This window comes from Micropterus dolomieu, linkage group LG11 (assembly GCF_021292245.1).
Source record: "Micropterus dolomieu isolate WLL.071019.BEF.003 ecotype Adirondacks linkage group LG11, ASM2129224v1, whole genome shotgun sequence".
NCBI lineage: Eukaryota > Metazoa > Chordata > Actinopteri > Centrarchiformes > Centrarchidae > Micropterus > Micropterus dolomieu.
The window spans coordinates 23,928,700-23,956,168 of record NC_060160.1 but is presented as its reverse complement, the minus strand read 5'-3'; the positions used below and the strand labels follow the sequence as shown (position 1 = coordinate 23,956,168).

At 40.3% G+C, this 27,469-nt stretch overlaps 2 protein-coding genes across 10 annotated transcripts in view; both read right to left on the bottom strand.

Moving 5' to 3' along the window:
- Positions 1 to 17,853, bottom strand: part of rock2a (rho-associated, coiled-coil containing protein kinase 2a) — a 35,366-nt gene extending 17,513 nt beyond the window's left edge. For 7 of the 8 annotated variants that reach the window (XR_006826974.1, XR_006826973.1, XR_006826975.1 and 4 more), the window contains exons 1-6: positions 16,993 to 17,852; positions 2,271 to 2,352; positions 2,050 to 2,150; positions 1,565 to 1,702; positions 1,005 to 1,265; positions 291 to 435 (exon numbers count right to left, since the gene is read on the bottom strand). Coding sequence is in view for 5 of the 8 variants with exons in the window: in XM_046061715.1 (XP_045917671.1) it covers positions 291 to 435; positions 1,005 to 1,265; positions 1,565 to 1,702; positions 2,050 to 2,150; positions 2,271 to 2,352; positions 16,993 to 17,091 (826 nt within the window). In the remaining 3 variants the exon portion in view is untranslated. Of the gene's footprint in view, positions 1 to 290; positions 436 to 1,004; positions 1,266 to 1,564; positions 1,703 to 2,049; positions 2,151 to 2,270; positions 2,353 to 16,992 lie in introns of all 8 variants that reach the window. The other variant, XM_046061714.1, reaches the window with a different exon arrangement.
- Positions 17,854 to 21,787: 3,934 nt separating this feature from the next.
- sobpa (sine oculis binding protein homolog (Drosophila) a) overlaps positions 21,788 to 27,469 on the bottom strand; it is a 42,766-nt gene continuing 37,084 nt past the window's right edge. For both annotated transcript variants that reach the window (XM_046063610.1, XM_046063609.1), the window contains one exon: positions 21,788 to 26,656. The gene's annotated coding sequence lies outside the window, so the exon portion shown is untranslated. The remainder of the gene's footprint in view (positions 26,657 to 27,469) is intronic.

Sequence of the window (27,469 nt, the reverse complement as noted above, 5' to 3'; positions counted from 1 at the left end):
GCCGTTCTGTTTCAGTAAATGATTGTGTTTCAACCTAAATATTGAATTAATGATCATTGGCATCAGTTTGGTACACTTACTTAATCATACACCTTACCAAAAGCCTACTGACTTTGCATTTTGTTAATTGATAAACATAAGGTATTAACATGTCTATTTTTGAAAGCATTCTTACTGTACAGCACTTTTTCCACACCTGCCTAAAACCTTTGCATGCTACTGTAAATTTTCAGAAAACACTGCTTGACTCTTACTTTGTAAAACCACTAAGACTTTAAATGTTCACTGACCAACAAGCATCTCGAAGATGAAGACTCCTACGGACCACCAGTCGCACTCTCTCCCATAATACCCATCTCCTCCCTGGGATTTCAGCACCTCAGGAGAGATGTAGTCTGGAGTCCCGACAGCAGTATCACAGTGCACCATGCCGGTCTGGAAAACACAAATCCAGGAATCAACATCCTTCAAAAAATAACAAGTATTTTTGACATAATAGCCTAAGATTTGTCTCATGTTAAGATAACGGGTAGATATTAATCTAAACATAACAGTTTATGAGACGTGTCAGCAGCAACCAAAGCTTGCTCTCTGACTAAGCAACCCTTTAGTTCAAAATCACAAAAATACAGCTGACTGCGGGAATGGCTGATTTAAGTACTAAGACAGTTCTGTTACGCAAAATATAAAGATGTGTTCATAGACATGAAGTTTCAACAAGCTTAATACAGTGAATTCAGAAGCTCTATTAGAGTGTGCTTCACCATCAAGCAGCTCAGTCTTCACAGCACATAAACACACTTATGTTTACTGGAATTTCTGGGACCAAACCATAGTGATTTATAATAGTGTATATAAACTTGCGATCACGGCTCTACAGCACTGTGTTATCTGCATGTTATGCTTTTAATATAAGGGCAAAACACTTTGTTATCCACCTTGTTTCAATACCAATGTTAATATTCTATTCTGAAGTTTCAATGACGGGATATACAGTAACTCACAGAGTCCATCTTCATGCACGTGCCGAAGTCGGCCAGCTTGAGGTGTCCGAGTCGGTCTAGTAGCATGTTGTCCGGCTTGACGTCCCGATGGATGAAGCCCATGGAGTGAATGGCATCCAGGGCCATTACCACCTCTGCTGTGTAGAACTTTGCCCATTTCTCTGGCACGTCGTAGGTGCTGGTGAGGTTGACCAGGTCGCCTCCTGGCATGTATTCCATCACCATGTAGAGGTAGTGCTCATCTTGGAAGGCACAGCACAACTGAACAACCCAAAAACAAGCTCTCATTACTAAGATGGCTATTTTGATATAGGCGGCACACGAAGAGGTGACAATTAGCACCAATTAATCTGCCATAGCTGAATGTATTTCTGTTAGATTCCTATGTTATTTTGATCATCAATAAATCAACATAAAGAAAATCATGCAAAATGTAACGGGGATGCTACACAGTCCAGCAAAATATGCTATTTGCAGTCTAGACTTTGAGAATATAACTGTGCAAGCCATAGAAAAATTCTATCAGAATCAAAAGCTCGGCAGTAGATTAAATGTCATACCTGGACAACCCAGGGACTGTTGGAAAAGGCCATGATGTCCCTCTCTTCCCAGAAGAAAGCTGAGTCTGAGCGCTTGATCATCTCAAACTTGCTCAGTAGCTTCATGGCGTAGACCTTCTGAGAGGGTTTATGCCGGACCTGAAAGGCGGTGAAACCCAGTTATTCAGAGTTGAGTACATGAGAATTATACAGAGAGATTCTTCACAGTCTAACTTCTATCCTGAGACACATTTTAGCCAAATGGTGAATTACATGTTACACAAAAAAAAATTACATGAAAAGGGTAAATAAATTCACAGAAATTACAGCACGGCAGTTATTTCCGTCATGACAGATGACGTATTTTCAATTAGTAAAAAAAGAAGTAGTAAAGAGTGCTGTAATTACAATGCCTTAATGTGTATTCTCTCAGAAAACCAAAGCAGTGTGTTATCACTCTACAGAACCCGTGTTAGTGACAGCTGAAAACAAAAACTAATACTCACCAGTTGGACTTCACCAAATGCCCCTCGACCAATGACTTTAACTCTGTCAAAGTCTTCAGACTTCATCTGGAGATCTCGAGTCTGCCCTATGACTTTCTCATCTGAGAATAAAGATTCCATTATTAATGTTGTGAATTCACCACAATAACAATTTTCTGCTTTATACAAAGGTACTTTATCTCCCTCTCTATTAGTCGCACTGGCACATAAAAACTACTTACATCTGTTTAAGAAGGTTTCAATGTTTTTGTTCTTGCGTAGTGCAGGGTAGTCCAAGTCTAAGACCAGGGCGTTTATGGAGTCCTGCACAGAAAGAAAAATTAATAATCAGCCATGATTGACATTAAACATGGAACAAAGTATACATCCATCCATCCTCAACAGCTAACAGCAGACTGTTATGCATTTTACTAAAACCCTGAATGCTGGAGACAATCTACATGATATGATATATTAAACAATAAAATTACAAATAATTAATTAATTTCCAGAAGAGAAATCAATTTAAAATGTCCCTTCACAGGACAGCGGTCGTTAATATATTCAAACTGAAACTAAAAAATATGCATGTATTTCAAGCACCATGTGATGAAATCATACTGATACTGCAGTGTTATATATGTCAATATCAACAAACAAATATACACGGGCAAGGCAGCAATGTGTATGCTCAAAACACATACAGCATAGGACATGGATGAAGTAGCTAGAGAGGGTCACCTCACTATCAGGTAGAGTAACAGTGCGAAACAGGACCCTGCCGTTTCCTGAGTGGCATCAAATGGAGTATAAAATGATGCAGTGCTGCACAAAGGGATTAAAAACAAATTAAATAAAAAAAATAAAAATTAAAACTAACTCCAAGCTACTCTTATCACTTCTTTCATGTATACAATAGCGTTAGTAACTAAGCTGCTACAAGCACAACCTATGACACATTCTTAACAAAGAAGAGTGTTGGTCTTAAAAGGTTACATCATACTACAAGTCACTGTGTTGCAATTACAACATCACAACTACTCAAGGATAAACAAAGACGTGTGTTTTCCATTCATCAGCATTCATTTGCACACAAGAAGGGGATCATTAGACTTGTGCAAACAAAAATCAAAGCTTAAGTTTATTTAAAATTCACTTGTTATTTACTTAATTACATAATTCAATTCTAATCATTTACCATAATGCTGGCCCAAACCACAGAGGAAATGTGTCATTTCTGACTGACTTACTACACTCTTAACGACCGCACTGTAGCAACAGCGCAACTGAAAATGTAAAATAAAAACACAAACTATTCCAGACTCTAATTTACAAACCCTTAAGCTAAGCTAACTGGCACATTTTACCCAATAAAGCCAGTGGAATGCAGGACTGACCGGGCATCATACTGCAGTGCTCAGGCCTACATTCAAACTTAACATCACATATTAACGGAGTTTATATTCTGTATATTTTCTCACCACTGCACAGAACAAAACAGTTACACATCAATGCTACCCTGCAAGCCTAAATGAAAAGCAACAGCTTCGCCCCGGAGTTTCATTCAACAGTGATCGACTTGATGGACTGGATCCATAAACAACTACATGCAGAGAAAATGGTGTGAAGTGAAGGCTTTGTCCTTCCAGGGAGAGAGACAGCGAGACAGCGAAAGAGAGCCAGAGAGAAAGCGAGAGAGCGAGCAGGAGAGACAGAGCTAAAGAGAGCCAGAGAGAGCAAGCGACAGAGAGAGATGACTAAGTTTTTGTCATCAGAAGCAGCCTACTTGAGTCTGTCAATGATATTCATCTGCTGACACATGATGAACACATTGTTTCTGTGACCTTTTGAAAGCAGTCAAAGAGAGATGATGTCTCACAGTATGTAGTCACCAGTTTTAGCCTGAACACCAGACATTTCTTCTCATGGGTTATGATCAGCTTACAGGAAATAATGTGACAGCTGATGTTATTAGTTAACACATCCGTTGGTTGAATCGAATGAATAGCAAAAGAATGCTTCATATTTCTGGCAAGTTGAACGTTTGTAATTATGGTGACTGAAGAACTGTATGTGGGAAAATAGTCTTTAAGAAAATTTTTATTGCAAAAGCTGTTAGTTTACACACAAGTTGTTTACTTTCATGAGATGCAAGACAACCGGTAAAGCATCTACATGCAGCTCATAGTAGGTGCAGCAGCTGGTAGCTCCTTTAGACTTTGCTACACTTTATGATCCACCTGGCCCGATCAACCGGACTAGGCACCACAGAGGAGGAAGAGAGGAAAGAGAGCCGGGATAGAAGCCATGCTGGCCCAACCTGGACTTAAGACTCCTCCTAAAAGTCTGGTCTGGACGAAATCATGCTGCCAAGCAACGGAAATCAGAGAGTGTTGTGCCCACATCGTTCAGGAGACCTGCTCATCAACATCCCGGACCAAGCTCTCGCTGGGGCGAACCAGAGCGCAAGACTCAATGATGCTTGGTACTCAAAGTCAAAATGGACTCCAAATGTCAGACTTTTTATATGAAGATGAAACCATATTATCTAGGAGATGCACCGAAATGAAAATTCTTATCAGAATCCTAATATAATGAAAAAAATTGCCCAACACTGAAGTACAGTATATGCACATTTTATCCCCATTTATTTTGCCTTTTTTTATCATTGCATAAATTAAATAGTCAAAATGTGCTTTTTATTCAGTGTTTCCCACAAGATTTGGAGAGACTATGGCGGGTGCGTCCGAGGCCCAAGAGGGTCCGAGGTAAAGTAAGTTACCTGTAATCATGTACTTTTAATGTACACATGTAATATGTTTTATACTTTCTGTGAATATAATCCAATTAATCTTATTTCCATCCTGTATAGACACCTTATTTTGAAAACCGGACGTTGTCACGTGTGTATCCTCGCGTTAAATTCATCAAGTCCGACCCAATTTGATAAATGTGTTTCTCGTATCATGTAACATGAAGACTTCACAGCCTCTCTTCAGGTAGGACTCTCATACTGCAACACTTGTCTTTGTAAAGAGAGAAACTGACAGGATAAAGTCGCTAACCTGCCTGTCAGCTCACTCTGGTCCGTTTCAGTGAATTTACCATAAAGGCTTGAATACGTGTGCACTCCAAATTTAGGTGCGGCTGGCTTAATCGTCTTCTCACAAACGAGTGACAGAAACACTCAAAGCGGGTCAGACCGTTTGTTGTCTTTTCTGTAAAGTCAGCCAGAGATGGAGTGGATGTGCTAGGAGACAATTCAGAAGAACAGTGTCTGCAAACGGCAATTTTTGCATCTTTCTCAGACACTTTAAAATGCTTCTACACTGCCGACATGTCAACGTAACGGTTCGGTAAAATTTCTTCGGTCTTTTGACTTATTAGGCCGAACACCGAAAGTGCTTTTTTTGGCCAATTAATTTTGGTGGCCGAACGTTCAGTGTATCTCTAATATTATCATCTTGTTGCTGCCGTTTACATTCAGCCCCAATGCAAATTCAAAATAAGTACTGCGGACTGTTCTGGGTGTTTACGTTTTTGTACATATGCATATAAATAACATATATATTGTGGGGTGCGGCTGGGAACTGGACTGCAGCACTGCAGCAGCATATTAGGTCAACTCAACACAAGCTTACTATTTGTAGCATTGTGTCACTTTCTAATGGACACAGTTTGACCCAGGGCAATGTAGGGAAACCATTAAATAAGCAAAAGACAAACCAATGCAAACCCCTAATTGTTAGTGTGTTACAATAAGGAAGTCATCTATCAACTTTTGTCAGCTACACATTCCTGAACGGTCAACGAGGAGCTGTTTGAAACACTGGACCAATCCAACAGGGAACACAAGCCCACTCTGACCCAGTGTTCTAAACTGGATTCTTTCAAACTTCGCTCTCCCGTCATTACGGTGCTAGACAGGATGGCAAAATCTGTTTCATGTTTCCCTCACTTCCTTTGTACTAATTTTTCCTCCACTTTGCTCGTCTCTGTCGCCCTTTTCTGCGGCTCTCCCTCCTTATCTGCCTTTCCTCCTGCTCCCTCCATCGTTCTCCGCTCGGCTGCAGTCTGTAGAGAGCGGTGCACACTGTTTCATCATATCAACTCCACTTCCCCATTAAAGGACTGACCTCACACAAAACTACTATTTAAGGGAAAAAAAAAATGCACACGTCGGAGGGGGTGGAGAGGGGTTGCCGGGTGAGTGTGCACATGCACGCGCACATCTTCCTATGAGCATGGCAATACAGGAAATGATCCACCCCACCCTGTCATGAAGCCGGTCCCTGTGTGCAAGTCATTTCCTCTGAGGCAGCATTCTCTGCTACTGCTGCTGCTCTGTATTCATCTACAGCCAAAAAAAAAAAAAAGTACATATGCATGGCAGCTCCAGGTATGACCACATATACAATGAATCCACTACACTGTATCTGTATGTTTAGACACACGATTTACATTCCATCATCTTCAACATCTTCATAGCAACAGTTCACTGAGGTCAGTTTTAAAGGTCAGACTGCGGTGGTAGCTACATTACCATAACACTGTGGGTGTGTCAAGCTACAGGAGAAACAAAACAACTGCACTAAGCATAGGTGATTTACTGTTTCCATTTTCTAAAGTCTTTGCACTAATTCAAGTGTCAGACTTGTGTGAATTTTTATTTCCTTTAAAACTACTTTTTTGGTCAGTTATGAGGGAGAAGGGAGTCTGTTTTTTACCATATGTTACATCGTTATAACTGGCTAAGCATCAATGACTTTCTACCTGTCTCTCCAAATAATTACAAACTCTGATTACAGCGTCTTTGGGTATTCTCATTGCTGCTTGGTCAAACCTTTTTTGAAATGCAGCTGACGTAACTTCCGTTTTAGTCACAGTGTGTGATGCCAGCAGTGCATCTGGAGCAGGAGCGTGACCAGTCACTGTGCATCAGGCAGCGGTGACAAGGCTCAGATATCATTTTCATCATGCTACAGGACTCAAATGAAGCATGCATTTAGTTTCCAAATAAAAGCTTGAGTATTTATTAAGTAAATGATTTAATACGGTTATCATTGAAGGACATGGTTTCATAGCAACTTCTGACCCAAACCACGGCAGGCTGTGCTTGCAGGCTAAAATCTATTAGATGTCAATGAAAAAGTATGATCAGTTTGGCAAATGAAAATGTGTAAAAATGAAAGCTTAAGCACCACAGGTGGGTCCGCTTTTCTGTCCAATGCAAAGGATAAACTAAACAAAGTTTCTCAGACATGCGAGTAACAGAAATGGAAAAATTTGTCCCTGAACAAAGTGGGGGTCAAAAATCAAAGATAACAGTCAGTATTGGTGTGGCCCCGTGGTCCTGTGCAGGTGTTGTTACACATGGTCTGCCACTGTGAGAACGCTTAGCTGTCCTTCCTGTCTCCCTGTAGTGCTTTCGGTATCTCACAGTGCAGACATTGCAATTTATTACCCTGGCAACATCGGTAGTCCTAATACCTCTTTGCAGCGTGCCTAAGACACGTTCACGCAGATGAGCAGGGACCCTGGGCATCTTTCTTTTGGTGTTTTTCAGTCAGTAGAGGGGTCTCTTTAGTTTTTATAACGGTGACCTTAATTTCCTCCCGTCAGTATGCTTCCACAGGAGCATGTTCATTGATTGTTTATGGTTCACAGAACAAACATGAAAAACATTGTTTACACACTTAATATAAAATATTAAGTAAAAATATAGTATCCTGAAAAAGGGATGTTTCTTTTTTTGCTCAGTTTAGTTCAGAGGTCTGAAGTGTTTTGTGAGGAAAAGGTCACTGTCCAAGAGCCATTAATAATCAATCATGTACATTCTGTTAGACTGTAGGCTAAGGTTTGAGGTGCCAACATCCCAAAAACAACAACAAAGTAGCATGGCAGGTGGAGGAAGTCTGTGCTGTGTACCAAAGTACAAAACTTTAAGGCAGGGGGGGGGTCAGTTTCACAGATTTCCAACTTTGGACAAAAGATGACAGACGTTGTTTGTCGACAGCTGCCACGAGAAATACAAAGTAAACACAGTTACAGCGCTTGGACTCACTAGAGATGTAGCAAGCAATCCCTATCTAACTGGACCTCTCTGTGACATATTATTCCTTTCTCTGTCATTTCTACATCTCCCCATTAAACAAGATGAATCAAGTGCGGAGGAAGGATAAATAAATAAATACATGTTGCCCTGGTGACGGCGAGAGGTGCCAGTCACTCTGCAGTGAAGAGGAGGAATCCTGTTGGTGGATTCTTAAGAGATACAATTGTTTCTTCTTTTGCGAACTGCACTTCAAAACTGCTTGTCTGACTTGGACAGAGACACACATGAGCAAGGCAGCCAAAGCAGCATCTAGAGAGGCGTGAGCCAGGCCCGTTGGTGGCTTGTGGAAACGGGTGGCGTTCCCCCATTAGCAGACATTTCACACAGGTCACACATAATAAGCCGTTTAGTGCACTGGAGTAACACAAAAGAAATGGCTGCTTAAACCTCTTCCAATTTGCTGCCATTAGCATTACTGTAAAAAAGAAAATGCCAACAGGACTCCGGGGGGACATTTCTCAGCTACTCGGTTGACTTTTCTATAAATATTGAATACCTGACAAGTGTCTGGGTGTAGAGCTGGATCAACAATTTAAACTTTAACGCATCTGACATACTGGACCAGACAAACACCAATCCACCCTTCATCGCTCAGAGTAATGCTTCACTTACATCAAAAGGGAAAGTTGTTTTTGTAACAATGGACCTAAATAATTACAAAGTACAAAGTTAGGTCCTACACCCAAGCGTGATAAATAGGACACTTCCCTGTCCAATTTACAGTGATGTCTTCCTGAGCTGAAAGGAGTTTCTGTCCAGCTAGGCTTATCAGTACGAGATGTTGTGAATCTATTAGATAGCACTTCAGCATTTTATCTCTGCTATACTGTAATCTGGCCAGTGGTTATGGCTGGTTGCTTAGCAACTCCTACAAAATACAAAGAGTTGAAAGCAGCTGAAGCTGCGGAGAAGCAGCAGGCAGGAGTTTTATAAGAGTTGGGTTTCAGCACATTCTATTCTTTTCCATTTTATTTACCCAAGCTGCTGTTGACATTACAGAGCTGTCCTTCTCCCTTTGCCTGCTTCCACTCTTTATCACCCTATAAAAAAAGCCACGTGGATCCACCAGTCAGGAATGTGATGATGGTAACTTGAAAGGAAGTAAACACAGAGAGGAATAACCCAACTATTCAAAGCCTCTCGCATCACAAACTCTCCCTGCTCCATTAGCAGTCATTTCCCCCACTACCGATAAAAAAAAAACCAAATAACTTCTTCCTACCCTCATACCCATCTCATAACTAGGCATGTTGAACAGAAAACACGCAGTACTGCTCTGGGCTTTAAAAGGATTGAGCAGAAAGTTAATGTTTTGATTGAATTCCAGCCGTTTTAAAAATAGTCGTGGGGATAAACGGTGGGCCGGGCAGAGCGAGGGGACCGTGCCAGGCAGGGCCCGTAAACTCTCCACGAAACGACACAACGGCAGGAATCCTGCAGGGGCTCACAAATAGCACAGATAATGTCTCCGCGGGGAATAACGAGTATGTCTTACTCTTGCATTTGACAGATTTCTGTCCCATGCCCCTGTGCCCTATACATTTTTGGCACCCATGTGTTATTGTAAAGTATATCCTGAGGAATGTGCCAGGAAAAATCCACAGCAAAGGAGGAGGGCTGCATGTACACAAGGTCCTGCTGTATGTTCACCTTAAACTCAGCTTTCTAAATGTTCATAATGTTCCAAAAGCATGTCAAAGTTGAGGGGGGTTATGTTTCTAACTGCTAACCAACCATAGTGTTGTCCAACATTTGCCTAATGAACACAAATAATTATATATATATATATATATATATATATATATATATATCCTAAGATCTGTGTGATATATCAGGTGTAAAGGACAAGATGTCTGCTGGGTGTCCACATGAAAGAAAACTACAACTACTATTTCTTTAGATGATGGGGCTTTTTCTGACTTGTTCAAATTTTTGCTTTTTCTTGCAAAACACAGGATACTTTCAGCCCTTTCTGCCTCTAAACAGTCACCTGAAAAGGAAAAATCTATCTTTTTTTCTTAACTCTTGAATTGGACATAACAGGTGATGAAGGGTCACACGTAGATATTGCTTTATTTTGAGGGGATCATATGCCAGAAAGGTAGGATCGCACGGAAATGTTTTTCAAATTTAAATTGTAAGGTCAATAAAATGTCAGCAAATAGCAAAAACTGCGCAGCACAAGTGGAGGGGGGTAATATTCTGAGAAAACAAATTGAAAAAATGTGTTTTCCAAATATTTTATCATTAATGTCATTAATAACGCATGACAACTTGAATACAACGGCATATTAGGGCCATTATAGGTGTGAAGAAAAGGGGGGGAGGGGGTTATATTCAGAGAAAGAAAAACGGAATTTCCTAGATTAAAGTTATAAATTTATGAGAAACAAAAATGTGAATATTCTCCAAGATAAAAGTAGTAAATTTACAAGAAAAAAACTCTGTATTCTATTAAAAAGCAGGGTGTGCAGATGTTCATAACAGCAGCAGTCACATATTCTACTTTCAACAACCAGGATTCTGACTATTACTTCTATCTGTTCAAAGACCAAACACATACAAAAATGGGGAAGAACTGGAGACATTTATAAATGACTAAGATGTGACACATGCTTTCAAGTGGCTTTGTTACAGTCCATCATATTTGCCTGTCTGACAGCTCCACCTCTTCTTACGTGTGCACTGCCTATTTTTTCTCATAAATTCAACACACTTTTTATATATCAGATTTTTTTGTTGTTAATGTAGAACATTTTTCTTGTTACCCTCTCGCTTCTCATTTGTTATGTTTTTGTCTGCCATATCTAAAAAGGCAGAAAAGAACCTCAGTTGCCCTGACACTGAATAGATATAGTGGGCCAAGTTGCAATTAAAAGCCAGTAACACTAGAATGACGTCATTTGGGGGTTTGGGTTTCAATTGAGGGTTTCAGTTTCAATCCTTCTGCATGAACATGGTCACATTTGTATATAAATATTTTCAGTTTTGGCACAAACTATTTGAATTATAACTGCCAGCTTCGACGCGAACACACTGCTGAACTAAACTCTACCACACACACACACATACAAACACTATTGCTCAGAATCTGTTGAAGGAATTGAAGGCTGTATGAACTCACACAATCCATAGCTGTTTGGCAATGTGTATTGTTCTACTGTGGCTGCTAGATGCACACAATGCAGCTTGTGCGTTGCTAAGATCAAGTGTTTGCTTGTGAAAATAAACGCAAATGTGTGTCTGTGAGCTCCAGAGCCCATGCGTGTGTGCGTGTGAGAGAAAGTGCACGTGTGTGTAGGAGGTTGTGTTTCACCAGCAGGTTGTGATGGAATGATAACGCTGAGGCCAGATGGATGGGTTATGCTTTCATGCGTGGGAGACTCCTGTTCTCTTCTCTTCTCTGCTCACTCACACCCTCATTTAAAAACTAAAAATACACGGAGACTCAGGTATCAAACTCTTTTAGACTCTCACAGCTGGGTGAAGATTACACACGAACCAACAACAAAATTTAAGAACACGACTTGTGCATTCAGCCACGGTGAAACGTCTTTGCATAACTCTGTTCACGTTCCTATCACTTTGATCAGTGTGGAAAGTGAAAGTTCTTCCAAGCGAGCTGTGATATCCACAAACTATGCACAAGGATTAGAGACTGAGTGCTGTTTTTGTTAGCCAACACACTTGTTTGTACTCGCATGTTTAAAATGATTTCACTTTAACCCACATTGCATTGTTCCTTAATGCATTGTTGTGTGCACGGCCACAGTCCTTATGTCTAGACAAGAAGATCCACCAGATTAAGACAAATCTCAGGGTGTATACATTTCCTTTCACATGCACCACAGCAAGACAGCTTTGCTTCTAGTCCAAATGTCCTATTATGAGAATGGATGAGATTCACAGCAGCTTATTTAAAGGTTTATCATACGATCAGATGGCCAGCTCAGTTGTAGCATAGTTTAAGTAGTAATAATGATTTGAGTTTGAGCAATATTTTAGTTTTTCGGGACATGCAGAATACCCATTAATTTCTGGAGATTATGTGCTTCCTCATTTTTTGCATTCCTTCTCACATCTCACTGTGGTGGATCTTGGACCGGCTCATATTTATCTATGTGTGTCTGTGTCGGACTTTGATTTTTGCTCAGTTTGCAATGAATGTTTTACAGCAGGCTGTGGGAATGATTCTACGTTCCCAAGACAAAAAGTCTTAAATCATTTCTGACATAATGTACCCGCCAGTACGTAGTCAGTTTTAGGTAAACAGTAAACAGCTGTCTGATGCATCCCAGCAGCTGGGATGTCTACACCACTCCAGCCTATTCAATTTAAGTGCAGCCAATTAATGACAGATTTTGTCTTTAAAATGGGATTAATAAATATGGTGAATGTAATTTGGGGTGCCCAGTCCAAAGTCATTATATCTATACAATTAAAACCACGAAACGCTGCTAAAGTCAACCTGTGCACACAAAAGATCAAGTTACCAATTTTGTTTGATATTGCTGAATAATATATAATAATAAATAATGTGCCAAAACACCTTGTAAAACCACAACGTGTCACTTTTTAATTCACTAATTAACACACCTCTTGTGTAATCCGTACAAAAACCACAGTGTAAAAAGACATGTTGTGGTTTTACAGGGGATTATGCACCAGACTGTTTCTTGGCGAAGAGAAGTAACTCCCTAGAGTCTTGTCATCACAGTGATGTTGCCAGGCAAACAGCGGAGACTCCTGGATAGGCATATGGCCAAAAACATATTCATACATAACTTAACGCATAAATCACTTCCATCTTCTGTACAGATTAAACGAACATGATATAACGTGTTATTTTGTGAGCTTTTCCAAAATGCCAAACTGTTTCTTTAAGAACATAAACTTTAAATTATGTTGTAAGGAGAGAGACAACATAAGTAATTGAAAAAGGAATAGCTCAAACTGAAGCCCTGACACAGAATGTATCATACATATTTAGAAAAGCCTCTGGTGGCCCATCTATGGTTTTAATAAACAGGAAAAACCCTGACCTGGTCTCTTTGTTCTGACCATTAAAGAAGACCAGACGATACATATCTGAAATGAAGTGTGACATTTTAAGACCATTGAGGGCTTGCACGCCCGGAAGACGCCGGGTCTTCTTCACTTGAGTGGAGCAAAAACCAAAAAAAGACTGCAGAGAGCCCGACCCGTCTCACCAGAGGAGGTGTGGAGCAGAGAGACTGGCTTGTTTAGCAGGGAAAAAAAATTGGCCGGGGCCACCGTCCCCAGTGCCTTATAAGGCAGTATTTCTATCCAGCTAGCACATTGAAGTTGCTGCTTGGCTGAGAGCAACTCAACTGCACTCCAGAGACAAAGTGGACACTACGATTCAGAGTAAAGACAGAGAACAAGACACACCTCTCTAAAGAGCTATACATTAAAGGAAGAAGTTCTAGTGGGTGGGTGGGCAGAGAAGAATGGGAAAAGGGGAGATGGGAGAAGCTGGGTGAGGAGAAGAGTGATAAACATTAGGTGGGAGGACAAAATAGGGAGAAAGGAGCAAACAGAGAATATGCGAATGAAGATGGATGAGAGAAACAAACAGAATCACCCACACTGAGGGATATTAAATGGCTTTGTCACCTAATGCTGAGTAAGGGGAGGGTTTTACTGAATGAACAGGAAAGAGACAGCCATGCACTGCCCCCAGCAGATGATCTGGAAGACATTAGACCAACTCTTAGCTATCCATATCTCATTTCGTTTACACATCAGTGCTGTGCATAAAGTTTTCTGGCAACACCAGGTCCGCAGCCGAATCGAAAAGGCCTTGGACTGGAGCTACAGTTAAAATACCTGCAGTGTGTTTAACAAGCCTGAGAGGAGGGGCTGTGCTCCAGGCTGGGAGAGAAGCAGCGCCAGAGAAAAAGAGATAAGGCTGAAAAGTGAAAGGGGAAAGTGCAGTCATTCGCAGGGACTTTGAGCCCCATAGATAGCTGCCAACTATTTACTCAGTGAGGTCATTTCCTTTAGGACGGTAGGAAAGGCAACTTATGTGACTTGCAATCAAGTGTCCTTATTTTTCCCTTTATCTCAGAAAATGCCCTTTCTTTTGCTTGCCCTCAGCAATCATTCCCAGTACTTGGGAGCTGCCAAGTCCAGTACTTCAGTCGGCAGCGGTGTTCTGCCAAATAATGATCACTACAGTTTGCACAAGGGGAAGGTTGCTGAGACTTCAGGTTACATTCGATCGAATGCTGATAGAGGCAATATCGCTTTTTACAGTTTATATACGCACAGTGTATGGGGCCACTGAAGCACCAATTGTATGATTTTTTTTTTGCTAGGTATTCTGTTCCTTTTGGAACCAGGTGTGAATGAAGGGCTCATTACCGATGACAGGGATCTCAGGTACCTAATTATAATGTGAGAGTACAATACTTTATTTCCCGGCTTATAAAGGGTCAGATGTCTTTTAGGGAGGTCACCGAGTCTACTTGACAGATGCTGCGGATTCCTCCCTGTCAGCTTTCCGTATCCTCAGCGTAGTCAGCCCACTGCTTCTTCCTAAATACATAGGAAGTCAACTAAAATGTACAAACCTGAAATTAATTAGAGATTCTTTTACTAAGCTGTTATTTAGAAGACTATAAAATAGTCAACAAAGCAACTTCCTCTGGAGTTTTTTTTGTTGTTGCTGTTGCTATGCACAATAGCAGGGGACTTGTGATTCATTGTTTACCGAATATGAGCCTGTGAGCCATTATTAAGGCATTTAAAGTACGCATGTTTTTATTCCACCTGCAAAAAAGGACATTTCAGAGCGCTTAGTGGTTTGTGTGTGTTTGAATCCCACCGTTAGCAGCAAAACTTCTTGATCCTAGCGACAGCGCCAAGGTTGCTAAAAATGGAAAACTGCAGCCTGTTCTCTCCTACGCATGCTTCCCACTCAACTTTTGTCTCCAACACTCAACACCTCTATCTCTCTGGCTCGCGTGCAGGAAGTAAACACCACCGGTGTTCAAGCAAGTATGCTGGCTAAACGTTTTAAGCAAAGAGGAACAGACCAGGAGGGCCTCAAGTAGTGCGGAGGGAGAACAGGGGAGGGTATGTGCAAGGGGCCCCCCAACTTAGATGGGGCCCATTAAAAGGGGTGAGGTGATGCTTTTTAAGATAGACCCGACAGCGTGTTTGCCCTCTGTCAAATCCAGTTAGCAGGCCCAGAAATTCAAACACCACCACTGAAACGGATGTAACTTTATGGCTAAAGTAGTTACTGTGACACAGTGCTGGCTCTGAATTATAGTTAGAGGTGAGGGTTTGAAAATAATGTCTTTGTGTCCAGACATTGGACATATGGTGCCATAAAGTAAGGCCTAACATTAGGGACTCCAGCTTTTTCCGGTCAGAGGATTCAAAGCGCTTTCCCTCCATTTCAGATTTGTTAGTTCCTGTGGAGAAATGTCCATACACAGAATTTATTTATGAAAGTTGAGGTCATCACAAAGCTCGCCAAAAGCATCTGTCAAGGGATACACCCCTTGGGCTTCTCCACCAGACCCAGTTCAGAGTATTACTATTGAAGTCTTGTCTCCACTGCAAAGTATTGACCATTTCACAAATTCTATCAGTAGAGGACATTTCAAATACTGATTTCTTATTTTGACTTTGGATAAGGCCCCACATCCATTAACAGTACCGGTTCATCCATAGCCTGATAATCAGACTGGTCCATCTTGTGACGGTCAAAATGTTTTTTAAAAAGTTAATCATGACGCATGATGGGCTGCATAAATTAAAGTGATTTAATCTTCAAAGTGTAAACAAAGGGACATGAAACTATGCTGCTTAAAAACTGGAAAGTCTATGGAAAATGTTCTGACCACTTCACCTCTGAGGAAACAGCGCTGGAAACGTACCAGCTCACCTCCCAGAAATATGTGGGAAAGCAAAATAGAAACATATTGTGGAAATGACTATGATTCACTTGCTGTGTACAAGTGATCATCAGTCATACATGGGTTTTAAGTTAAGAGATTGAATATACAGGCAACTTACTGATGGTTGGGGTTTGTTTCACATGCAGTATAATGTTTCAGGTGTTTTCCATCATAGTAATAGATCATGCCAACCAGAGCATGTTCTGTAGTTTAGTTTTTATTATTATTATTATTTTTTTAACAGTTGTTATTTTTGCTGGGAATAAAGCTGCAGTCCAAATGGTATCATAGTGGTTTCCAGATAAGTTTGGGAATGGGTGGACAATATCTCCCCAATCACCTATCAGTGCAGGAAGACCAGAATGTGTGTGTAGATCTAGTGGGTAGTATCCTGGTCTGGTGGGCCCAACTGTTATCCAGGAGGGAGTTTCAGCCGGAAATATTAGTCTCCATAAACACACCAAGTGGGACATTCTCTGTAGTTAATCCTAATCTGCAGACACGCTCCACAGAGCCCCAAACTGCACTGTCTGCACTCAGTCTTTACTATTAATCAGGCCTATAGTGGACCCGCCATGAGGCTCTCATTTTGGCTGCTTTTTCTTAAAAATGTGCTATTGTGGCAAGGTGTCTGATTTCAGGACAGAATGGAAACTGTGCAGTGTCAAAACTGGTGGAGATGAGAGGAAATAATAATAAAGAACAGTGCAATGCAGCTTCACAGTTTGTCTAATGTAGAAGCCATGCTAACAGTGGCAGGTTACAATTTAGGTATGAAAAGAAGAAAAAGAAAGACATACATGTCAGTGGCACAACGTTACCTAACGAGAAGTGTGTGCATACGTGTCTTGCGTTTCAGCGGACAGACAACATGGCATCATTAATAATCTACGAGGTGTATCCCACTTGACTTACCAGCAAACTTTCCAGGTTTATGGCAGATCTGGGATCTCTGATCATGTCCTCCAGCTTCTTCAGCCGGGTTTCCATCCTCCTCTCAGCGCCGAGCGACATGACTGCAGCGGCGTCGGGCGTTAAAAGTTGAGCTAAATGTGAAGAGGTTTTGCAAACTGCGTGAGTTTACATGTGAAAGCTCTTTGTTCCTGGCTAATGGCCGTGGGCCTAGCAGAGCAGCCCTGGGCTCTCACAGCCCACCCAGATCGCTTCCAGCAGGAATAGTGTGCACAATGAAGAGAAAATATTCCCAAAGCAAAGAAGAGAGGGAAGTTTATCAAGTGAGCGGGGCCTTCGGTTAGCTAGCAGCTTGGGATTTGAGCTAATAAAGATAACGTTACACTTGAATTATCACCTCCCGTTGAGTGAAGGATGCATTTTTCCAACTCGGCGATAAAGTTTGAATGTGGAGATACCAGCAACAGGCAGCAGGGCGTTTTCTTTGCCCCCCTCTCCTCCCCTTCCCTTTGGGTTTTGGCCGCTTGAAAATGCTTTGGTGTCGCTTTTTAGAGAAAATTCCGCTTCGTTTCACGCCATTCAATAATGCTCGGACCCCGTCAGTGCTGTAGTTTCTCCTCAGTGCTGCCGCAAGTCAACTGAAGGGGCCATAACGTCTGTTCTCCCGCGCTGAATTTTTAATAAGCACACACACTCTTCCTGGGTTTCTTCTCGCATTTTCGCACGTGTCCTCCTCGTCTTGTGCTTGTTATTGGCTCTATTCAGAGAAAAAAACAGGTAGTTTTATTCGTAGAGAAGAGTCTTCCAGCGGCCGAGTTCTTCACCGTACACTCACATCTGTTACACACCAACACACACTGCCAGAGTCTAGTCTCTCTCCTCCCCCTGACATCACACACCCAAGACTCAGTTACCCATAAACCACCTGTCCTCCTGCACTTCTGTATTTCTGTCTGACCGTCTTTCGCTATTTTAAAACGAATAATTGGCTGGTAAATATAAACGTAAATGTTATAGTGATGTATGAAGTATAATGGCAGACAAACATACAATTATCTGATTTGCTGTTACTTCCACATCATTCCTACGACTGCATTTTAATATAGTATAATCACAAAGTAAATATCTACAAGCGTACCCCTGGGATTTGGAGAAAGAGTTCCAGCTGTTTCATATCACCACCAAAAATATAATTAGTTTTGCCATGCCCTACGACGTACCTGTCCACCGTGTTTCTTGAAAAATCCATCAATGGACTTTTGCTTTATTCCCGCAGGCTGATCGACTAAAATAGTCAACTTTCTACTTGTAACTGATAAAATCATGGTTGGTAAACAACAAAGAATAATATACACCCTCAGGGGTCTCTGACAAAATAATTAATAGTTTGATTTCACTAGTATTAATTATGTGAGAACTGAAATTAACTTAATGTTCTTGGGGGCAGATATATTTAATCAACTGGATAGCAGGACAAATTCATCTTTGTCTAATCATTAAATAAATAAGTGATAAAGTGTGGGAGTCTGGGGTGTTGTAGTCAGAACATGTGATGTATTCTGTTTCACACAACAGAGGGAGCACTTGGACCACAGATGCATCCCTTCACCCTGCTCCAACTTAATGGTCATAACTATTATAATGAACAGTTGCATTTTTACAGTTGTATCATTTAGCTGCTGCCCCTTTCACTGATGTAGTAACAGTCATTCAACTAGCAGCCATTAACATTTACTTTTCAACAGACAGCTGGCTTGTATTTTCCTGGGAAAAACATCTGCATCACTGAGAGGAAGTGAGGCATTTGGCATTCTCTTAATTAGTTTGCATGAGGAGCAACAGCCAAAGTTGTGGAACACACAAACACACAAACACACAAGCACCACCTACATAAACACAAAATCCAAAAGCAGAAAATTCCAAGGAAAACCCCTCAGAGCAGTTTGTTTGATAGGTGACTGCACAGTGGTGAACAGGTCAAAGAAACGGTACTTTTACCTCACATCTCATCTCTTCACTTATATAAAATAATGCTACCGATTAACTCTGATCTGAACTTTATTTATTTAAACATTTTTGATGCTGAGTAAAAATATGAAGTAAAGACAGGATATTGTAAAGTGTAGCCCGTGACCTATGAATCATGATCTTGCAAACCTATGTGTAGGTGAGCTGTACCACCAAGACAGTCGAATAGTCTGCTAATGTTAAACCATGTCAGCCTCCATTCTGCAGAAAATATAAATTCTCTGTTGTAAGCCATTGTGTGTTTGGCATTTAGCTATCCTTCTTTTCTTAGTATGTACAAAATGTGTGACAGGGATGCTATAATTTCACTGGTTATCAACCCAGATTGTTGATGAAGTTTAACTAAGTCAAGTTTAGAAATAACAAAATGTTTTGAAGGCATTGACAGTGATTGCAGCTTTAGGGGAGTTGTTTTGTCTTGTCAGACTGAGGACACTGTTTTGTAATGTAGTCCTATAAATATTGTTTCTGGGTGTAACTAGGGAAAAATAATGTTGCACCTTTGGTAGCTATGGAGTCACATGCTGCCACATTCAAATATAGATTACAATATAAAACAAAATTAATAACAAAATTTGTCTCGGTGGGTCTTTTGCCTGGTGATGCTATGAGACAGTAGTAGTCATCACCAATATGATAATAATCACTACTTATAATATGTTGACGATAACAGAGCATATCATTGACCCAACAGGAAGCTAGTCTTCACAGTGCCTAGTAAATTAAATGACTGGATGTTCACAGAGCAGTTTCCAAAGCAGCGATCAGAAGTGAGAGAAAGAAACACACTGCACCCCTGCTGACTGTGCTCATGTACATGATCAAGTGATCATGATACTGGCAAATGATCTTGGTCACGACATCTGTTTATTTGCTAAATCAGTTCAGTAAATAGATCAGATGTATCAAATGTTTAAATTTGAACAGGTTTAAATGTATTGGTTTGAATTGCTAAATTCCCAATTTCTGTACACTGATGATGTTGCTTGTACACATGTCTTGTAAAAGCATACTATGTTTTATAGTCCTTTGTCACTGGACACATTTCAACTGATCATAGTAGGAAAGGCACAGGTAACAGTAACCATGTTTCTATTCAAGTGTCACGGTAAGCCATGACGAAATACCAGAAACCTGATACTGGAGCAGCTAAGCCATCATTAACTTTATTATTTACACCTGTGCTGTTCCTACGGTGAAACATCAAATTATGCTAATAACAATGTATCATTAGTATTTATTTTATTTTAAACATAACAACAAGATGATATTAATCATGATGATGATTCTTTCTTTTCCTGAAGTGCTGACTGTGACTGTGAAAACACCAGGGTCAATGACAGTTCAGGAATTTACACTGTTTTATCCCTGATTGTGTGTGTGTGTTTTTTTTTATAAATACAGTTTATATAATGTTTTAAATAAATCAATGAGAAGAAAAGATATTGCAAGAGAATATACTGTATACTGAATACAACACCTCATAGTTTGGGATGATAAAGGTGGTGAGCAAAATATAAGGTAAAAGGTAAATGAGCTATACTTGTTTAGTGTCTTTCTAGTCTAACACTATAACATTCACCCTATTCACACTCAGTCAATCATTCATGGCAAAGGGCTACTATGCAAGGGGCCAACTGCTCTCTAAGGGACACTATAAGGTATGTTCTCCAATAATCTTCAACAAATCTTCAAAAAAAAAATATTCCTCGCATATAATACATTCTCTAGATTGTAATACATGTATATGTATTGTATGTATTGTAATACATCTACATGTTATTTTGTCCATTCCACGTATGCGTCCGGGTGGTAAAATAAGAGTTTGAACAACTCAACACAGTCTCTTTTTCCCACAAAGCTGCTGTAGTGAAAGGAATTTATTGGGTTAAATGTCATCCCCTTCTTGTTTGTATCTCCACCATGAGGAGATTTCCCATTATTGAGGAGTGGGCCAATACTATCAGAAGCCATAAGATGGAGCTAGAGACCATTAAATCCACATTTCTCATGTGACATAAAAGGCAGATATCCCTCTAACTTTACACAATAACAAATGAGATCAAATCTATGGGAATTGTTAAGAACTGTATCATTGAAAGTGGGTATATTTCTGAAATAAAGTCTATATCATTGTCCACTAGTGATATAATAAAAATACTTTTATTACTCTATATTAACCAATTTATAAATCATTACTCAATTACTAACTAGCATCACCGGTGGCCTAGTTATCAGGATCAACAAGTAGTAATTACTGAGCTCTTTTTTTCTAATCCACTCCATCTTAGTCATCAATATTTAAACAGTATAACCAAAGCCTAACAAGTTATGAATGATTTAAGATTCTAGAATGTGTTTAAACAAGTAATCACTTGTGCATTAATTATTAATAACATTTTAGAGCTGTTTGCGTGACAGTATTTGACTGGTGGCTGCTATATCATGTTGTTTTTTAGGGGTTGGACTAGTTGACAGCTTGTAGCCCATTGCCATGGTTTAACAATATGACACCTTTGAAATTCACAGGCTATTTATTAATTGTGATTTTCACAGGTTTCCACTGATGCTTGCTTCTTCTCTAACATGTTGTTAATTATGTGATGAATAATGTCAAAATCTCCCAAAAATAATGCTAAAAGAAAGATGGTACTTTTTACAGTTGTATATGATCTCTTAAGAAGCTGATTCTCTCTTGTGCTGCCTTTGTGTGTGCAGCTTCCTTCTCCATGTACATAGAATGAGCAGATATGACCAATATGAAACAGAGTTGTGTGTGCCTCTTATTTATTTGTCTTCATGAGCAATTCACTGGATAAAACAAATACTGTTACAACACAAAAAATGATTATTTTCCAAAGCAATTTTGGCCACATGTTATGTACATGTTACAACGTCATAATAAAAAGACAGAAGATCATCTCCTCATATGACTGTTTTCTCCATTTTAATAATTAAAAAAGCTATTCACTGTTCACCAGTCATTTACATTGGAATAGAATGCTCAGGCCAAACCACCTTCACTTTATTTTTTATTATTTGCAAATGCAAAACTTGTCAACAATAAATAATACTATAAAATGTACACAAAAAGATTGACAGTCCACCACAAGTTAAAACGTTGAACAGATTGGGTGTTTAGGAACAAGGAATTTGGGAGGAGGGTTTTCTCTTAGCAAAAATGTGACGGTCCATACAAGTTACAGAAAAAGCTGATCATCTATACATTGACACTAGCAAGATAACAAAGTTGTTGTTTCTGGTATAGTTCATTTTGTACAAAGAAGGGAGAGTCTTCTTCACAAGTGAGCAACATTGTCTTAACTGTAGAGATTATACAAGCAAGAGTTAAGGCAACTTCTCTGTTGTTTTTGAAAAGTAACATGAAGTCATGTCCTGTTTTATTTTGTCTGTGGATCACTTGTCTATATTAGGGTTGGTGTTACTTGTCATTGCATAATTCAAGCCTGTAGTCCACCATCTCAAAAGGAATGCTGGAGATTTGTCACGAGTCTGTTTGCCATCACAACGACTGATTCAGTGGTCCAGTATTTCCACGTGAGAGTTAGGCTCTCATATCTTCAATATCTGTATCAGACATGGACAGTATACCATTTGCAAAGTCAACACAACATGGTGCAGATTAGGATCAGACATGACGTGCATGTTGTTTTGTCTATGTGTGGCTGAATGTGTGTGTAAAGGTGCCAAGCAGTAGAAAAAGCAGATATAACAAAAGATTGTGGTTAGTTCCTCTTCAAAAATCAAGCCCCCCTTCCCCTTTTTGAATCAGTATGACATTTCTGGTAAAGATCCTGACAGGAGATTGGCCAGTTAGTCTGTGAATAAAATTTTATCCTGATGGTGGCACGAGAAAAGGTCACCAAAACAATTAGCATTTGTCCTCTGGGTAGAAATTTAATCAACATTTTGGTATAAACTCTTAAGAAGCTACAGCCAGAGCCAGTTAGCTTAGCTTAGCACAAAGACTAATGATTAGTAGTAATTATTAATAGTAGGCAGAGATGTTTTACTTTTAGAGAGAGCCTGGCTAGCTTTTTCCTCCTGTTTACAGCTATCCTACGGCTGGCTGTAGCGTCACGTTTAAAGGACAGACATGAGAGTGGTAACACTCTTTTCAAGCATGTTTCCCAAAATATTGAACTCTGGCCATTAACTTTAGATATTTTGTGTACAAAGTTGCTGCTTTGTCCTGAGGGTGGAGCTCATGGACAGTCCAGGTTTCGTTCTCTGATAAACATCACTGTGCTCAGTACATTTTATGTCAATCTGCCCACATAGCCATCATTCGTCTCCACTGCTATCAGCACAAAAACGTGTCAGTCTACATGTCATGTAATAACAAGGCCGACACCTTTCTTTTCCTTTACAAGGTCAGTCTGTTTGTGAAAATGCTTGCAGCCTGTCAGCTCAGTGCAGCGTATGCTGAAGTGACAGCTTGGGGCAGTAAAGAAAGGAGCTAACCAGGACACATGGATCATTTTGAAAACTTTGTTCTCCTCACCTAACAGCCAAGCTGACCAGCACAACCGTCTTCCACCTTCTTTTAACAGCATGGTGCAGGCCTATACACAAACAAGTAGGAAATTGTAGCCTGTCCTTCTTCAGACAGAGGGCCGAGCTGTATCGGTGGCTCAGTTTTGTACAGGGTTTAGCTAAAGGATAAGGTCATGTCCTCTGTATACCTTTTTTCACACAGTATTTTAAGTATTATTATTAAGTATAATTCAACAGAATAAATAAAATATGAAAAATCGACATAATTAAAAAACAAAATTGATTTCTGGTCAAAATGACAAGGGGTGTGTTGAGGAGCTCTTTAGAGGATGACCTCTAAAATCCTGGTTTAACATGGCTCCCATATTTAAAGACAGCACAGAAACTACAGTTTCTAGGTTACCTCAACCCTGGTTTCTGTTCTTTCACTAGCAAGATTCAGAATGGTGGCCCGACAGGGAAATGTCAATATTGGAGTAGGAGTGCAAACTGTAATTTTAGAAAGGCTGTGCTTATGGATATCTGTGAAGGAATTACAGAAAGGAATACTTGTGGACGAATGCACTTGAGCAAAAAGACAGGCAGCTTAAAAAGAGCATTTTCACTGCCTTTGCTTGGGAGAGAAATGAAGCAGGGGCAAGGAAATGCTTAAAGTGACACCAAAGCTGGGCCTTGGCAAGCGGCAAGCTAAGCCTAAATGCCTGACTAACAGGCAACAGATAGAGTTGCACACTGCTTACTCTGAGTCAACACTCTGTAATCTCAACTGGGTTTTCTGCTTGCACCTGCCTCACACACACACGTACACACAGTTAAATGGATTATGTGCATTGTGTGTGTGCACTGTGTGTGTGCATGTGTGATGTGATTTTGAGTGCTGTAGGTATGCTTATGACATGCGAACATGTGTATGAGTAAAGGCTGGGCCTCATTTGGACTCGCAAAGACTGACACATTTTTTCTCCATGACAGAATGAAATAAAACAAAGGATGGGACTGCAAAGCAATGCACACATCTAATGTAACTCATCATAAAAGGCTACTTAAGTCCTGCATTATCTTTTTCACTATTTGTATTTCACCAAATTCGCAGTGTGACATATCATAGGCCTTTATGGATTTAGTAAACCATAAAGAGAGACAACAGGGTAATACTGCTTTTGACATCCACTTGTGTTCTCCTATATCTTCTTTTCTTTTTTAAAATAAGTGCTTGTTATTTTGGCAACTATAAATTATCTGGTCAAATCTTCAGTTTGAAATCCCATTTCCACTGAAAACAAGGTGACATGTTTTGTTTCAACACACCAGAGGCCTTTGGTGTATGATAATACCTTGTCTCACACTGGTACAATGTACCTCCTCCATAGGAGTGTAAACTAAATGCTGGCATTGTTTGATGTAGTCCCAGCTCACAGGCTTAAGCTGTGGTGTAACTGGATCAGATCAAACTGGATGGGTGACAGTTGTGATGCTTTTACTTAAACTGCCTACGCTGTACATAGAGCATAACATTGAATCAAGGACAACGTTGGCTTCAAATTTGGCGCAAAACAAGTAATAATTGGCAAAAACATTCAGCGACTTGGCAGGATTGGTGGAGGAGCAAGAGGCAACGTTTTAAATATTTGTCAAATTACTTCCAAAATGAATTTGTTTTCATTGCGTTTATTGTAGAAATATTAGTAGTGTTACTTCAGCAGTTTTCCTCCAGGTCCCAAAAGAATTATTTATGAAAGAGCTGGCTTCCCTCTGCCCCCTCTACATTCAGTGGAGTCAGTCTCAAACTAACCCATTACAGGAACATCACTGGTAATGTATTATAGAAAAGATTACGTACTAGCCTGTGGTAGCAAGTACCCATTGCAGGTTGGCAGAGTTTCTATATTGTCATGCCATCCAAGTTCTTTTGGGGGTGCAGTAAGCTTTAAATGTTCTAAAACAGCAGGGGTCTGTAGCACTGTTACTGCATGGCCTTCCCAAGGGTGTGAAACTGTCAATAATAGGAATGATTATCATGACAACTCTGTCTCATTCTAATGTCACAATATATATTTAAATTCAGTGATGTTTGAGAGCAAATAAATAGATGCCACAGGAAAATGGCAGAGGTTGCATGATTCCACCCACACACCATTACTTGCTGGTGAAGGTTAATATTTTATCCTCCAGTCTGCTGATTCAGTAGGAATAATACTCAACGCACTTGGTCATTTTGAACTGTTTTCCAGCCTCTAATTTAAATATCTCTTTAAATTGTCCTTCAGTCATATTGCTTCAACTTTTTTATGCTTGATGTGCTTCTTTTCAGCTAGCACCCATCAGAATTACCCAGGACACTTTATGTCAGGTTGGCGAGTACATTTCTGCTGGTTGTGGACAAGCAAAGGCCAAGAAGATAAAGCAGAATTTCTGCTATTTTTTTCCAGCTCAGTGGCTCTACAATCTAAACTTTGTGAAATCAGTCTATACCTTAATGACATCTTGTGTGAGAAAAAAATAACACTTACTGTAGCAGAGATTTTGTACCTGTGGTGTGCCACCAGACAGGCCGAAACAGGACCTTCACACTGGGGGATGGAAATCTCTTTTTGGGGATCCTTCACTAATTTCCCAGCAGCAGCTTTGAATATCGGACACTATAGTAACAAATAATACAGAGAGCACTTGCTTTGATAGGGGAGGGTGGATGCGGTGTCTGAATCAGTGTGGGCCAGTCTAAATGAGAAGAGAAGCAGCAGGGTAAAGTCCTCCTGTTGCAGGGATATACTGTCTGCAGTTCAAACGTCAAGCAATCCTGGCGGCCATGGCATCAAGTCTGTAGCAGTTTAGTCCATCAGGGTGTCCGTCACACAAACAAAAGGAGTCTTGTCCTGCTCTACTATGATACACATCAACATGTTTGGTTGGACTCTCATCAGTCGTCGAAGGCGATTTGTGGTGCTGGTAGATTGGACGATGAGTGAGGACAAGAAAAATATTTGTGTGTGTGTGTGTGTGTGGGTGTGTGTGTGTGCACGTGTGCACGTGTGCGGTGGTGTAGTTGGGAAGGGTGGGATTTGGAGGTGGGGGGTGGACAAGTGAGTGTCGTTGATGGCACTGTGGTCCTCAGAGCGTCCATCTGTGAAACAGAGTGGGAGGAGAATTATACTGAGTCACTAGGAGAGCAGCCCCCCCATCCCCTCACCCCTGTAAAGTCAACGCATGAATTCAGGCAGGCAGCCCCAACTTTAGTTTTAAGGTACAAGAACCACACAAGAACAGATTTGAAATATTATTACTACAATATAATGAAACATTTGGTGTCTGCTTCTTTGGTGGCATATGTTTTACATAATGTTTTAGATGTTTCATATTGAATGCCTTGTGATATTGCAGACAAGTGGGAAAGGTGAGATACAGAAAAAAGGTTTTGCATGGCCCCTTCAATAATCAAATGTTCTGTACCTTTAGGTATTTGAAGATTGGGGTACATTTTCTCCATCACTCCTAAGATTCATTGCAGCTGCTGGTTTGCTTGTCGCAGTACTAACAGTGCATGGGTCTTGATTTCCATCTTTTGTCATTATTAATTACTCTAATTCAGAGCACTCGCTTCATGTTACTACGAGTTGAATTGGTCTTCAATTGCTCTTGAATGCAATTTCATTTAATTAACAACTCAAGGAGCGCATCATTAAATTTGGTATTAATGTGTTGAATAAATCCTTTGGCATGAAAGACCTCCTGTTTCCATGCTGCCTCTCAAAGTAAAGCAACAGGTAATCTTTCTGTAAAACTGGAGCAATGTGCTGGCTCATGAGAAAATATATGTATAAAGTTGAGATTAACGTGTTGGCTAAACTCACACACATTACATCTAGTGCCTTCCATCCATCCATCCATCGTCAACCACTAATCCTGTGTACAGGGGCTGGAGCCAATCCCAGCTGAC